At 45.3% G+C, this 15,436-nt stretch overlaps 1 protein-coding gene across 1 annotated transcript; it reads left to right on the top strand.

Moving 5' to 3' along the window:
- The first annotated feature begins 1,930 nt into the window (after positions 1 to 1,930).
- LOC129338756 (carbonic anhydrase 4-like) lies at positions 1,931 to 13,997 on the top strand. Its single transcript, XM_054993223.1, has 9 exons — positions 1,931 to 1,964; positions 4,385 to 4,471; positions 5,525 to 5,554; positions 6,320 to 6,487; positions 9,272 to 9,420; positions 10,070 to 10,159; positions 10,774 to 10,852; positions 12,124 to 12,287; positions 12,940 to 13,997. The coding sequence occupies exons 2-9, from the start codon at positions 4,399 to 4,401 to the stop codon at positions 13,150 to 13,152; spliced, it is 966 nt and encodes a 321-aa protein (XP_054849198.1). The 5' UTR covers positions 1,931 to 1,964; positions 4,385 to 4,398; the 3' UTR covers positions 13,153 to 13,997.
- Positions 13,998 to 15,436: the final 1,439 nt, after the last annotated feature.

Here is a 15,436-nt window from a genome sequence, read left to right as displayed (position 1 = left end):
ATCTCCAGGCTTCACTCCTAAAATCTCCAGGAATGTCCCAACTTGGAGCTGGCAACCCTAAAGCACCTCTTTAAGGCGGGGAGGGGGGGGAATCAAGCTAGTCTGTCCACGTGCCGCTGCCACCACAACCGGTTCCCCTGAATTTGACGCTAGACGGGGAGGTTTATTGTGATGACAAAGCAGCAACTCACAAGTGGGCTGGAAGCCGGTTTGTCTGGCACAAGAAGCGTCCCTTTGCTCTCAGACCGCAACACTGGGGGGTAGGGAGGAGGCCAGAAAGACTCCTGGGCCCTCTTCCCAGCAGCTGGGGCTCAAGAAGTGGAGAGAAAGTCAGGAGTTTTCCCCACTGCTGGGAAAAGAAGAGAGGAGGAGCCAAGATACCACTTTCCCCCCTGGAAGCAGTCCTCTGCCTACTTTCAACAGCTGCACCCCAGGCAGGAATTCAACACAGATTTCTGCCTTAGCATGGAAATATATCTCCACCTGCTGAATTTCTGCCTGTTCAGCAGTTATTATAAGCATAGGTGGCCTGCAAAGCAGAGGGAGGCAGCAGCCCTAGTATTGTGGGAGAGCTTCAATGGAGGAAAACTGTATGGGGCAGAAACCTCTTGATGGAGCTGGAAAAAACCACCAAGCCCCAAACTTCATACTTCACCTGTGAGAGGCCAAGAGAGCTCAGTGTTTGGGTGCCAGGCACTCAAATGCAACCTCTCCAGAAAGGGGGGGGCAGATTTTAAGTTGCCTTAACGTCTGTCAATACTTTGACCTGCAGATCTGAGGTGATAATTCTGTGAAAAGCCTCAGCCGCTGATCTCTGCAGATCAAGCCACTGTTAAAAAGCAGAGGAGGAGTGCAGGAATGGGGTTTTGTTTGTTTGTTTGGGTCAGTTGGCAATTCACTGTGAGTTAGGAACACTAGATTCTTATTTCATTTTCCATTTTTTGCTCCAGGCATGAAGTTTTCCAAAGTGCAGCCTAAGAAGCTGTAACAGGCCAAAAGGGAAATAGTTGCCAACTCACCATTCCCACAGGGCTCCTGTAAATTCAATAGTTGTATCACAAGCAGAAATTTAGCAGGCAGATCTTCTCCCTCCTCCCCCAGTCGCTGCGGAGGCAGGAAAAGCCAATCTCCACCTGGGGTCTGGAGATCTCCTGGAATTACAACTGTTTGCCAGATGACAGAAATCAGTTTCCCTGGAGAAAACAGCTGTTTTGGAGGGTGGACTCTACAGCATTATACCCGGCTCAGGTCCCTCCCCTCCCCAAACCCTGCCCGCCCCAGGCTCCACCTCCAATATCTCCAATGATTTCCCAACCTGGAGCTGGAAACCCTAGGAAAAGTTGGGTTTCTCTTCACCATCTTCACCATCCAGAAAAGTACAGAAGCTCTTTCAGGGTGCAGGGTGGGTTAGAGGCAAAGGAGCCTGGGCTGTCTAGGAACAGGTGGGGGTTCATATTAAAACAAACAGGGCAGCCAATAGAAAACTGAACGCTGAACTGCACATGTCTGAAGCAGTAGAATTCAGTGGCTAGAGCAGCAGGCCTTACAGACTCCTAGAAGTCTTGACAGCAGGGGAGTGCCTCTGGGAAACCTGAACGTGATCTTTCTCATGTTCAAAGGCTGGGAGTCATTTCCTAGTTGTGAAATTGCTTGCTCACTTCTGTAGTTCAATGACTCCCTGTAGAGACAGGCGCAGGGGGACTAGCCTGGTGAATTTCTGTGAGCCCCGGCCAGTCCTCTGCTTGTTTCCCTCCTCCTTTTCCTTTCCTGCCTCCCTTCAGTTCTTCTCCCTTTCCTCCCTTGTAATCTACCCTCCCTTTCTTGGTAATTCCACCCGCCCCAGCAGCCAGACTGGGCGGTGATCTCGGTGCCTATACATGTATATAAGACGCCAGGATGCTATCTGGCCCTCGTCCCGTGTCACCTTGTCCAGTGGGACAGAGGCAGAGACGCACACTTGACAGGTGAGCTGTCGGGGCCAGGAGGGGAGAAATGAGAGGGACTGGAGGTGGCACATTTTGCCTCTAGGGGGCATCCAGACCCAGGGTGGGAAGAAGAGGGGTTGCTGAGGGGGTGCCCAGAAAGGTCGATTTTGCTCTAGCTGCTTATTTCTCATAACCGCTCAGGTGGGGGAAGCCCTGCATCCCAGTCCTAGAGGAGGGAGTGTGTGGGGTGCCGTGTGGTTATTTTCAGGGATTTCAAAATGTATTTTGCATGTGCTTAGAGGCACACTGCTCTTCACTAAGAACATGGCTGGATTAATTCAAGGCTAGTTAGTCCAGCAACTGGCCAGTTGCTTTGGGGCACTCACAAACAGAACCTGGCTAATGATCGCCTGTTGGCTGCCCCCTTATTTGCTGTTCAGACAGGTAAGCTACTTCTGATTGTAGAGATTCTGCAGAGCTATGGTAGCTGACGAGACTTCTTCTCCATGAGTCAGTCTAATCAATTTTTAAAGCCATCTAAACTGGTGCACATCATTCCATCTAGTGGCATTGAGTTCCATAAGTTAATTATGCATTGTTATTGCTTCATGTGTTCTAGGACTTAGACCAGGCATTTAAAAAAAAAAACGAGGATTCTAGGGCTGAGTTCTGACTCCTGTTAAAGGTACTTTAAATGATTTGTCTTTTCTATTTAAAAATTTCTGTACCAGAACTGGTGTGACGGTGGCAAGTAGATTGCTGTCTGGGTATTTTCAAAAACTTTTGTAAGCACCCTGTGTGTGTAGATACAGTGGAAGTGCGGTGTATGCAATTGTTGCGTATGAGGCTCAACACAGAACTTTAATCTGGATCCCAGCAATTACAGGAAAGTTAGAACTTTCCAAACAGCTTCTAACATGCTTAGAACATTCTCACCACAATGTTAACTCTCCTTGCCCTCCACCAAACCACTAATATAATCAATAAAGAACATCTTAACTCTGTGAATAGTTCCTTGGTTTTATTATATAACAAGAAGAAGAAGAAGAAGAAGAAGAAGAAGAAGAAGAAGAAGAAGAAGAAGAAGAAGAAGAAGAAGAAGAAGAAGAAGAAGAAGAAGAAGAAGTGTTCTTATATACTGCCCTTCTGGACAGATTAGTGCTGCACTCAAAGCGGAGAACGGAGTCAGCGTTATGAGATATTTTTAATACTGCTTCTCAGCCAGAAATTGCCAGCAAAAGCGATTCAAAAGAAAACACAAATGACAATGAATACACATTTCCGGGGGGCGCTCTCTGCTGGCTGTTTCCCTCACTCTGCTGGCCCTGTGGAAGGTGTGGGGGGTCCTCGTGCTAACCCCCAGCTCAGTGGAAAGGAGTCAGTTGAGGCTCCCTTCCAAGTCAGACGGCTGGTCCGTTTAGTCCTGTATGATGGATTGGAAGCAGCTCTCCAAGTTCTTGGGGCAGGGTGGGAAATTTCTTGGCAGCTTCTGGCTTTTAGCAGGAGATGTCATAAATCAAACCTGGGACCTCTGACACTCAAAGACTGTGCTGTTAAGCTGTTGCTTTCCCCAAAGGTACAGCCTCAGACAACAAGGGCAGGAAGAAAAGCTTTTGGGGCGGCTGCCCCACAAATGTAGCACACCTTCCCCCTTCTCCGACGCTTACCGGGCTTGCTAAATCCTGCAATTCTCCGGCAAGCCTTACAGGACCTGTCTGTCTGGGGTGGCTTTGGCAGCCAGGATTAAGCTTTTAATTAGCTGTGAGGTTTAAGCGTCATGTTTTATTTCACTTTTTGCGCACGTGCATTTTATTGCGCAGGTATGACACCATTGTGGATTACAACTCACTGTGTTAAAACTCCACCCATCTTGGTACAAGTTTTTTAAAATCTTGATTTTTTTTTAACCTTTAAAAAGTAAGTTTCTAGACCTTGTGGTCACTTGGGAAGCGGGGAATCTTGACCTTTTAAAAATTTTATTTTTATAACAAGAGTAAGATGAATACGACGGTAGATTTGTGACACGGTATTTCCTAGTGTTATATTTATTGAACTACGTATAATCTGCATCACCTTTAGGGGGTAGAATTGCTCGATGGGTGACTTAGAAGTAGAGTCGCCAACTCTGGGTTGGGAAATTCCTGGAGATTTCCTGGAGAATCTGGAGAAGGCAGGGTTTGGAAAGGGTGGTTATATTGCCATAGAATCCACCCTCCGATGCAGACATTTCCTCCAGGGGAACAGATCTCTGTCTTCTGGAAATCAGTTGTAATTCTGGGAGATCTTCAAGCCCTACCTGGAAGGTGGCAACCCTACTTCGAGGGACAGAGTTGCTAGAAGCATGACTCCTCCTCCGTCACCACTACACAGGCAATGGAGAAGTCCAGCATCCTGCTATCTATCCGCACTCGTTCAAGATGTGCGTCATTTAATACCTTTTCCTGCTCCTTTCTCCACAGTAGCACTGCACACCATGGGTCATCTATGGGTACAAGGAATCTTCATTGCGGTTCTCCTTTCAGGGGAATGCCATGCCAGTTCGGAAGGTAATACCTACCGTGTACGCAAGTACCTGCCATGTCTTTTTTTTGCTTGAGGAAGCAATGAAGCGGTGGGAATTGTACTGCCGCCCCCCCTCCCCGCCCCCCTGTATCTCTCTAGTACTGGAGTCAGCATTGCAACCTTTTATGATTAAAGAGCAAAACTACATCAGGATTCAGAGCGAGAGATCAAGAAAGAGCGAGTAGAATGCCTCACATGTCTCACAATAAGTAATAAAAATACACAAGAACACGCTGTGTGATTGTTTTAGTGAACTGGCATTAATGTATGCATGGTTTGCACTTGGATTACTGGAGACTGTTCAGCTCTATCATTTTCCTTTCCAAAGGCCTCTATGAAGCCCTTCAGTGTCTGCTCTTTGCTTTACTTACCAGCAGGGCTTTTTTCTGGGAAAAGAGGCGGTGGAACTCAGTGGGTTGCCCTAGGAGAAAATGGTCACATAGCTGGTGGCCCCGCCCCCTGATCTCCAGACAGAGGGGAGTTGAGATTGCCCTCCGCGCTGCTTGGCAGCACGGAGGACAATCTCAACTCCCCTCTGTCTGGAGATCAGGGGGCGGGGCCACCGGCCATGTGTCCATTTTCAAGAGGTTCCGGAACTCCGTTCCACCACGTTCCTGCTGAAAAAAAGCCCTGCTTACCAGCCATTCTAACATCCCTACCCTCCTCTTACGTAAAGATTCCCTGTTATTTTAAAATAGCCATATTGGTTTCCATACTGAGCTGGATTTTTGCTCTGGAGACATTGGTCACAGGCCCCTGCCCTTTATCTAGTCCATTTTTATCCCACTGACCCCCAAAGAAGCTCAGAGCATATCGTCAAGTTCTTCTTTTCTTATTTTATCCTCACAACAACCCCTCTCAGGTAGGTAAGGCTGAGGGAAAGAGTGACTGGCCTGAGTTCATCCCGCAAACCTCATGACACAAGTAGGGATTCGAACCCAGCTCTCCCGGATCCTAATCCAACACTCTAACCCCTTTTACATGGCTTGAGATGCTTTCACCTAAATTCATGCTTGCTCTGCTTCTTTCCTTTGCAGGCTCCTGGTGCTACATTGACGAAGCGTGTGGTAAGGAACTGCAGCTCTTCTCTTTAACTCCAGTTTTTAAACAAGGCTTATTTTGAACAACTGTGCCCAGAATTTACTTTCACAGGGGAATGCATTAATGTATCTTTGAAGGTAGGCAGAGAGTACTTTTCTCGCCACTTAAGAAACTGCATCTACCTATGTAATAGATTTAAGCTATAGCAGGAGAGTTACATATCAATGGGGTATAGTTTTCTGAATGGTTAAAGTCACAGGGGTACTTGTATATTTCCTCCCTTATGTGGCAAATAGCAGTTTCCCAAGGGCCATTAGGGGTAAAATGGCACAGGGGGAAAAGGGTTAAGCCCCTCTCTTCCTGAGTGCTGCAGACCCAGTCTGAACTGGACCCTCTTGTAATTGCTTTTATCTTTAACAAAGGGGGGGTAGTTCTTAACCACGCATAGCTCTAGTTTGGCCCGCAGCATTTCTTTTTGAAAACTAATCAAGTTTACCAAATCTCATTCCCAGGCCTTTTTTTCAGCTGGAACGTGGTGGAACGGAGTTCTGGCACCTCTTGAAAATTATCATATGGCTGGTGGCCCCACCCCCTGGGGGCAGGGCCACCAACCATGTGACCATTTAAACTTTTTAAAACTCCCCCCTTGTTCCAGATGACCCAAAGTGACGTCAATGTGTGGTCCTGTGCTGGCAACCCACTGAGTTCCACCACCTTTTTCCAGAAAAAAAGCCCCGCTCATTCCCATTCTGACTCCTCCTTTGTTTTTGGCTCTGCCTCTTCTTGCCCAGGACCGACTACATGGGAGTCCCTTGGTCATTGTGATGGTGACCGACAGTCTCCCATTGACATCATCTCCTCCAAAGCCATCAGTAACTCCACCTTGGGCCCTGTGACCCTTTCTAAGAGCTACGAAGACCCCAAAAAGCTGCTGGAAATGAAGAACACTGGAAAAACAGGTGAGCAGTTGTTTTTTCAAACCATTTGGGTTCTAGTCCCTAAGGTACTGGGGGAAAGTTTGAAAGCAGGAATTACCTGGAAGAAAGTGAGGCAGTTCTGCCTTCTCTTGAACTCTTTCTACATTCTTCATTCCTTCTAGTTGCATCAAATTTCCTGTTAAAGGGTGTCTTCCCTTCCACTCTAGTGCCCTTGTAAAATGAGTCATATAAAGTGTCCCTCTATCTCCTAGATGGTTAGCTGTGTTAGTCTGTAGCAGTGGAAAAGAGCAAGAGTCCAGTATAAGACTGTAAGACTAACAAAATTAGTAGTAGGGTATGAGCTTTCGTGAGTCACAGCTCACTTCTTCAGATACCTGAAGAAGTGATACCTGGTATCTGAAGAAGTGAGCTGTGGCTCATGAAAGCTCATACCCTACCACTAATTTTGTTAGTCTTACAGCCTTATACTGGACTCTTGCTCTCCTCCATCTTCTGAGAGTTAAATAAAAACCAGAGACACTTTTCATTCTTACACCTGAAAAGCTTTTCTTTTAGACTAAGAATTCCTGCCCTCTGGACACAACAGGTGTGTTGATGCTGTTTGCAACCTGCCTTCTCATGGCAAGGAAGCAACCTTGAGCAGCAACTCATGCAGAGATGCACCAGGCAACTGTCTCTGAGGGCAGATAGTTCAGGTGCATTTCTCTCATGGATGATTCAATTGCATCTGATGCAGAGAGAGGGCAGCATTCAGTTAACTTGATTCTAACAGAGCTTAATTGGAAACAAGCAAGGTCCAAACAATAAATCATGCAGAGACACAATGAGCAGCCTCCTCTATGGATTGGTAATGTGGTCTCCCAGGGACCATTCCTGATTTAATTGACGTAGTTCTTGCAGCAATCTAGCCATTTCCTTGTGGTCACAGTTTGGGAACTACTAACACAGGCCCTTCTCCCAGCCTCAGTTGGTTATGACTACGTTCCCTTGAAACTGGTGGGATGGGAGTCAAACCAGACTGACACAACACAGTCATGATTAGGAATGCTGGTAGGTTTTTATAAAGCTAATGAGTTCACCCACAGGGCTGCTTTGAAGGCTGGAGAAAGGTTGCTGGGTGTTTGTGCGTGTGCATGCAGCTGTGTCCTTCCCCTCAATTACAGCTTTGGGACAGAAGAATTAAGCCCTGCTTCCCACAGTGACCTTTACCCAGTCTGCAAAGCTGCTGTTAATTATCACTTTTTTAAAAAAGTCCTGAATCACGTATCTCCCACCTCACTTCTGATTTTACTCAATGTCATGCTGGTTTCCTGGGGGCTGAGTAATGGCCACTTTAACTGGCTCAAGGCCCTTTCCCTTCCGCGGTGGTTGTTCTCAGGGCTTTTTTTCAGCTGGAATGTGGGGGAACAGAGTTCCGGAACCTCTTGAAAATGGTCACATGGCTGGTGGCCCCGCCCCCTGATCTCCAGACAGAGGGGAGTTTAGATTGCCCTCCGCGTGAGAATGATAATAAATAGTGGTCGAATCCACATTACTCATTCTAAGTCGCATGTTCCCCGCATTCCCCACGCAATCCCGAGTGCCGGTCACATTACCTCATTAAACAGACGCATTTCATTCGCATTTCTCCCGAATATGTGGTCACAGGTTTTCAACGGGAGTTTCACGGTGGCCGTGAACGGGCCAATGCGCAATTTATGCGTTTTTTTAAAACCCCCCCACTTCCTGTCTCTCCGGCCGTTCTGAGAGTTCCTATTGGCTGATTCAACTTGCAAGTGCTCCGTAGTCTGCAAAAGACTGTTTTTGACTTCATAGCATTGGATTTATTGATTATGCTGTTTCTGAATCAAATCTGGTAGTTTGAAAAATCATTTTGGGGTGAATCCATTCTCAGAACGGACTCGTGAAACTTCCTTTTTAACTGTTTTTTATTTTTTTATTTTATATTACTGTAATATCGAAATTATGAAATATCGAAATAATGACACTCCAAGGAAGTGAAACTTCAGTAAACTTCAGGCACTGAACTGTCCTGCATAGGAAATGCCCACAAAAGCTTCCCACATGCTTCCAAATTTCCAAAAAAGAAATGGGAGAGAGCCATCAGTGCTGTCAGTGGGGGAAAGAGAGGCATCATTATCTTCAATGATGTTTCTTTATAAGGTAAGATCGAAATAACGGAAAAGTGTGCTAAATTTTTTTAAAAAAAAATGGGCGGGGAAAAAAGGTCCCGCCCAAAAAAGCGGTTTTTGAGCGGCCATGTGACCGGAGGGACGCGCAAGAAAGACGGATTGGAAGCAGGGATGTGAACGAAGAGGAAAAAATCACGGATTGGAGGCAAACGGAAGATATCCGATAAACATGCGGGTAATGGGTGAATGTGGATTCGACCAGTGTAAACGGTACATATGGTGCAAAATTAGCAAAATGATATCATTACACTGACCCCCAAAATGATATCATTACAACAAGACGGGATACCGGCATCGTTCCTGTTTCAATGTAATGAATCTTCATCCGTCATGAGTGACCTTGTGCAAATAATTGTGGATACAGAAGTTCAGAAGCTAATTGGTGGGATGTAATATGTTGTAACTTCAAAGAATACATATCATGGCTTCAATCTTCATTAGTCATAAACAACCTTACACTTATAAATTCATAATGTGTAGTTTCAAAGACAAACAGTGTAGCTCATATCAACAAGGGCAAGTTGTGTAAGTGTTGTATGGACATGATTTGGGTGGAGAATTCCAGACCTCTTCATTCATAAAAATGTGTTCAGTTTTTGCTTTTTGTCTACAGTCGATGTGGAACTGGGAGAGGGCCTCTTCCTCAGCGGGCCTGGCCTTCCAGGTGCATACATGGCCAAATCCTTCCATTTCCACTGGGGAGATGGTGTCTCCAAACCAGGATCTGAGCACTATATTGATGGCAGACAGTACTCTATGGAGGTGAGGATATAATTTGTGTTCAGGCCAGTTGGGGAGGTTAGATCCAGAGTCGGAGGAGGCCACTATGCACAGAAGGGACAATTCCATCAACTTCAGCTTCAAGGCACTAACGTGACAGGACAAATTACAAATTGTTGTTATCCTAAATTGAGCCAGAGTTCTGCTTTGCAAGTGGACAAGCAATGATAAAGAATAGTGTTCCTCTGAGCATGTATAAAGTGCATTGTTTTTGACCACTAAATAACCATACATTTTGGCTCAATATGCGTGGCTTTCAAGCCAAAAGACTTTTTAATAACAACAATTAACAACAACATTCGATTTATATACCGCCTTTTGGGACAACTTAACACCCACTCCAAATGGTTTGCAAAACATGTTATTATCCTCCCAACAATTACCCTGTGAGGTGGGTGGGAATGAGAGAGCTCTGAGAGAGCTGCGGCTGACCCAAGGTCACCCAGCTGGCTTCAGGTGGAGGAGTGGGGAATCAAACCTGGTTCTCCAGATTAGAGTCCTGCTGCCCTTGACCACTTCACCAAACTGGCTTTTAAAAAGTAAGAGAGAGAAATAACATATTTGAAGTGAGTGATATCTGCCAATCGGTCTGCAGAAGGATCCCAAACTGAGCCTGTTTTTCTCCCTTCAGTTGCACATCGTGCATACCAGAAACAACATGAGTGTCTCGGATGCCTTGGACGATCCACAAGGAATTGCTGTGCTGGGTTTTTTTGTCCAGGTGAGGGATGCAAACCAAACTCTTATGGCTAACCTACAGAGCAAACTTCTATCTGTGTTGCATCACTTTAATGCTCAGGGTTTCCCCCTCCCCAAAAAAATAATACTGGGAGTTATAGTTTAATGAAGCCCCAGAATTCTCTGGGGAAAGGGAATGGGATGTTTCAACCAAAGTTTAAAATAGCAAATGGAAGAGCTGGAGGAAACAAAATTTCTTTACAGGTGATAGATTTTACTGCACAATACACACATCTTTCCTCAAGAAGCACACACGTTGTGGGGGTAACACATTTCCTTTGCATTCCGAACTGTAGCATTCTGTCTCTGGAAAAATACGATTCGCCCCTCCCACTAGCACCTCCAACATAAGTTAGTTTCAGGCACTTCCTTGAATGTTGCACCTATTGAACAGTGCCTGTGGACATCTAAGAATAGCACAGCTTCTGCTTTTGGGGCCCATGATTTTTAACCTAGTTCTGGAAAGAGGGAGGAGAGAAAAATGTAGTTAATTAAAGCGAGGAAACGCTAGTTGCTACTCCAGGGTGCCTGGTTTCTTTACCACGCGGTTGTTCCATGCCTCAGTTTACACTTCTTTATGTTTTCTCTCTGCTACAGGGCTCTGAGACGGCCAAAGGCAAGACAGCTAAAGCATGGGAATCCCTTTCAAAGAATCTACAAGACGTCAAAGAAAAAGGTGAGTATGTGAGGGGGAAAGTTAAGAAGGAAGGACACTTCCCCCAGCTCTGAAAAAGGCAGCGGTGCCCATAGTAGTTAACACAATAAAAAATATATTTCTCCTGTGATGCCAGTTTTGGAGTGGAAAGTGCCATCAAGTCATAGCTGCATTATGGTGACCCTTGCTGGGGTTTTCAAGGCAAGAGACTAACAGAGGTGGTTAACCATTGCTTGCCTCTGCCTATCAACCCTGGTCTTCCTTGGGAGGTCTCCCATCCAATTACTAACGAAGGCCAAACCCTACTAAGACTCTCTCTACATGTGTCCCTCAAATGTAGGGAGATGCAATGTTAGCCAAGAAGCATAGTTTAAAAATACCGAGCCGATCCCTCCTCAGAGAGTTTGTTAATTTCATCTTTGCCTCCCCCAAGGCTGTGTCAATTTCACCTCTCCAGTCTAAAACTGTGTGGGATTGCAACCAGAGGTCAGCGAGGAATGCTCAAGTGAAGGGAGACGCAATGTTAGCCGGGAAGTGTTGTTTGAATTTCATCTCTACCTATAGAGCTGGAGAAGATTGCTCCTCAAAGGGTTTGCTAATTTCATCTCTCTACAGAGTGGGCAAAGATGGCTTCTCAGAGGGTTTGCCAATAATTGACAGAGCCTTCTGGGAGGCAAAGAGGAAATTAACAAAGCCTCTGAGGAGCGATCTTTGCTGGCTCTGTAGAGAGAAGTGAAATTCAAACTATGCTTCCCAGCTAACATTGAGTCTCCCTTCACATGAGCATCCTTGAGTAATTCGTCTCGTGTAGTTTAGCTCTGAGTTTCTGAGATCTAAAGAGAGCAGGCTAGCCTGCCCTGGGCTATCCAGGTCAGTGTACTACCAATTTTAGCCAGTTTGAAAGTGATGAAATTGTCATGGTTTCTCCTGAGGAATCCTGGGAATTATAGTTTTCATGAAAAGGCTGGGATTTCTGCAAAGCAGGGATTTGCAAAATAAAACACCTCTTCCCAAAATAAGTCCAGTGACACCTTAAGGACTCATTTTTATTTCAATATGAGCTTTCATGAGTCACAGCTAGGTTATTCAGATATATAGAAAAAAATTAAGTCTTTAAATGCCACTGGATCTTTGTTCCATTTTTTCTGTTCAGTGTCCAGCAATTTTAGGAAGAACTATAAACCTTCAGGGCCCTTGGTTGGAAGCCATCATCATTCAAACATGTTTGAAGCTGATTTAAATTTGGAACAGAGAGATGAATTGCTTTTCCTCCTCATCCATCTTTCACACAGGTGAAGACAAGAACCTGCACAGCACTGTCTCCCTCCAGGACTTACTGGGTCCCACAAATCTTGGCCGCTATTTCCGCTACAGTGGATCTCTCACCACACCTGGCTGCGATGAGGTTGTGATTTGGACTGTCTTTGCTGATCCAATTCTGGTGCCATCCAAAGTGGTGAGTGCAGCATGGGAAGAGAGATGCTGGAATATAGAGGGGAGGGCTTAGCTGGGTTAAAGAGGAAAGCCGTTAGCTTTTGAGCTGGCTCCTCTCTCTTCATGTGTGCACTATAAAATTTGGCTTCATCTACTGACTTCTGCATATCAAAACCCTGTTAAAGGGACAGAAGGAAGGCGGGTGTTTTGTCCTGGCCAGGTAGTGGCTTTAGAGGTAACTGGCTAGAGGTCAAGGACAATAAAATGCTGCAATAGTCTAAAGGAGAGTTGGCCTGGTGAGCTGAGAAGGTGCTGCTATCAGAGACAGCGCAAGAGACTTTCTTCAAGTCTTAAGAAGGATGCAATGGAAAGGGCCCTTCCAACTGCATGCTAAAGCCTCCCATTTTGCTTTTTGTGCCCTTGATTTGCCTTACTGCTAATTTAATGGGTATTGTTTGATATCCTATCTCCTGCTACAGGGTGACCAGTGTGGCCCCAGGTCCTGCCTCCCATTTATTTATTAAAAACCTTTCCGTGCCACCTTTCCATGCAAATAGGGTCCCCAAGATGATGAACAGCAAGGCATTAAAACATTTAAAACAGCATTTTAAACGTATACGTAAAATATGCAGTCCTTAGAACTTGTCCTCTTCCTTCTCCCCTCTTCCCAACAGGTGGCATTTTTCCCATTCAGTCTCCGTTCTACAGATTCTTCTGAGGGGCCTCACCTAAAGAACAACTTCCGCCCCCTACAGAAGATCAGTGATAGAAAGGTGGAAACATCCGCCTTTTTGACGCACCGTTCAGCTGCTTCCCGAGCCTCACAGCCTGTAGCGTTCATCTTGCTCTTCCTTTGTATCAGTGCTTTTGGGTTCTTCCCTGTATAAAGGCTGTGGGTAATCGGAACCACATGGAGGAGGAGTTGGCACGATCTCGTGAGAGGATAAAACTAGGTCACAACTCTTCCTATCCCCCCTCCCCAGAAACTCCAGTCTTCTTCCATCTACCTCTCCATCAGTTTCCCAGTAGCAAAAATCACTGGCAATCAACACTAAAAGGGTGGGAGGTTTATATTATAGGGAGAAACAGGAGTGCAGTGAAGACAGTAATAGGAGGCAGTGTTTCTTGGTATTTATCCACAGGTCTGGGCAGGTAGCCTGCTTTCAGCTACTTATAGCTACAGCTGAGCTGAGAGATTTCTCATAAAATTCAGAAATAGACGGGTTTTTAACACCCGAAATTTAAGAGCATTTAAAAGGTTAATGCTTGAGTTTCCAAGTCAACTTTCAGGGTGGAACACAAAAAACCAGTCGTCCTAATGCGAGCGTTGACAAATCTGCGTTAATAATTAACTCAGCAAAACCTAAAATCCACACAAAAACAGATTTGGTTTGGATTTTGAGATTTATGTTTTTGGACACAGAAATTCAAACTAATGATGTAAAAAACATACTTTTGACTCTAATTGTAGCAGGATGACAGAAAAGCTGTGGATCTTAAAGCTGGTTCACACATACATGGACATCAAATTATGACAACCTGGGCAGCTCATTCAAACTTGCATTTACACCACATCAAAGTTTTATATATCCCAGATGTTACCTCAAAGGCAATAACGTCACAATGGAGTCAGTTCACACCTTCGGTGCCATTTCAGCATCAAAGGTTGCATGGTGTTCATGTCTGCTTGAAACACTCCCTTATTCTTTTCCCATCATGCCACAGGCCACAATGGGGCATTCTGAGGTATAATCCCTGACCTTGCGTTTGTGTTCAAAATTTCCCCTCAACTGAAAAACTGGGGCAAACACCCCCCTTTTAACTACCTCATCTGGCCTCTTTTTTCATTCTTTCTTGCTACATGTTGTTCCTTAATAGCAGGAAGGATTTCTGTAATCCTCTATTACAAAAGAGTGTAATTTCTTGAATTGACTATAAGCCACTCCCTAAAGGTGGAAAAAAACTTTAAAATGTTAAGTGGAAACTTTCAGGGGCTGGAAGGTGTGTAATGTAACTTTCCCATATTTGGGGATCTTTAATGTGAAAACTGTTTTGAAAACAACTGACTCTCAAGAAATGAGCTGTGATGTACAGAATGAATATGTGTGGCATTTAATGTTATTTAGTGAATTTAGTGAATGTGTGTTTGTGTTCATATGAACAGAGGCAAATAGTAATAAATATTTTCTGTGGAGGCTATGTGGGAAGATGCATCTTACTCTGTGTATAGTTCACACACTTTTTATGTACAAGAGGACATCCTCCTACTTTTTTCCAGCCAAGAAGCATCATATATCCGGGAGAGTCATGTAAGTCTATCCAGGGCTTTTTTTCCGCAGAAACATGGTGGAATGGAGTTCCAGAACCTCTTGAAAATGGTCACATGGCTGGTGGCCCCACCCCCTGATCTCCAGACAGAGGGGATTTTATATTGCCCTCCGCACCGCTGAGCGGCGTGGAGGGCAATCTCAACTCCCCTCTGTCTGAAGGTCAGGGGGCGGGGCCACCAGCCATGTGACCATTTTCTCTGAGAGCAACCCACTGAGTTCCACCACCTTTTCCCAGAAAAAAAGCCCTGGCCGTTTCCACACGGCTTACCTGTGCCTGTAATGTCCCGGTAGATCGTGCAAAAACCGTGGAAGATCGCGTTTCCTCACGTGAGATTTGCGCAACGTCGCGTGACATCGCGCAAATCTCGTGCGAGAAAACGCGATCTTCCGCGTTTTTTGTGTGATCTACCAGGACGATACAGGCACAGGTAAGCCATGTGGAAATGGCCCCTGAGTCTATCCCAGAATTCTCCTCTGATTTGCTGTCTAGGCAGGAGATCATTCTCTTCTCCATGGTAAAAAGAGGTAATCTGGGAAGGAAAGATGACGACTCTTCATGCAAAGACAACAAGAATTCATTTTGATTAAATGCAAGCAACTTTTTGCATGTTTGTAGTTTCAGCCCATGCACAGCAAAAGCAAGGGAGCTGTCTTCCTCAATTGCGGGGAGTGGAGATCAGGAATTGCTCCACTTCTGTGTGCAGAGCGACAAGCATGCAGCTTTCCAAAATGCCTCCCTGTTCTGAGTTTGATTCCTGAAAAGTACCACAATATGGTTGCGCTTGGGCTGGAAAAACCACAAGTTTGTATCTAATGAATGTGATTACAGATTGAATAAATA

The sequence above is a fragment of the Eublepharis macularius genome, chromosome 12 (assembly GCF_028583425.1).
Source record: "Eublepharis macularius isolate TG4126 chromosome 12, MPM_Emac_v1.0, whole genome shotgun sequence".
NCBI classification, from domain to species: Eukaryota; Metazoa; Chordata; class Lepidosauria; order Squamata; family Eublepharidae; genus Eublepharis; species Eublepharis macularius.
Note: the sequence above shows the minus strand (reverse complement) of the source record. Positions and strands in the feature narration are given on the sequence as shown.

Excerpts from the sequence above, each read along its gene's own strand:
- LOC129338756 (XM_054993223.1), top strand. The coding sequence starts at position 4,399 with ATGGGTCATCTATGGGTACAAGGAATCTTCATTGCGGTTCTCCTTTCA. Across the intron at positions 5,555-6,319 it reads CTACATTGACGAAGCGTGTG|GACCGACTACATGGGAGTCC; the intron begins GTAAGGAACTGC and ends CTTCTTGCCCAG. Across the intron at positions 6,488-9,271 it reads GAAGAACACTGGAAAAACAG|TCGATGTGGAACTGGGAGAG; the intron begins GTGAGCAGTTGT and ends TTTTGTCTACAG.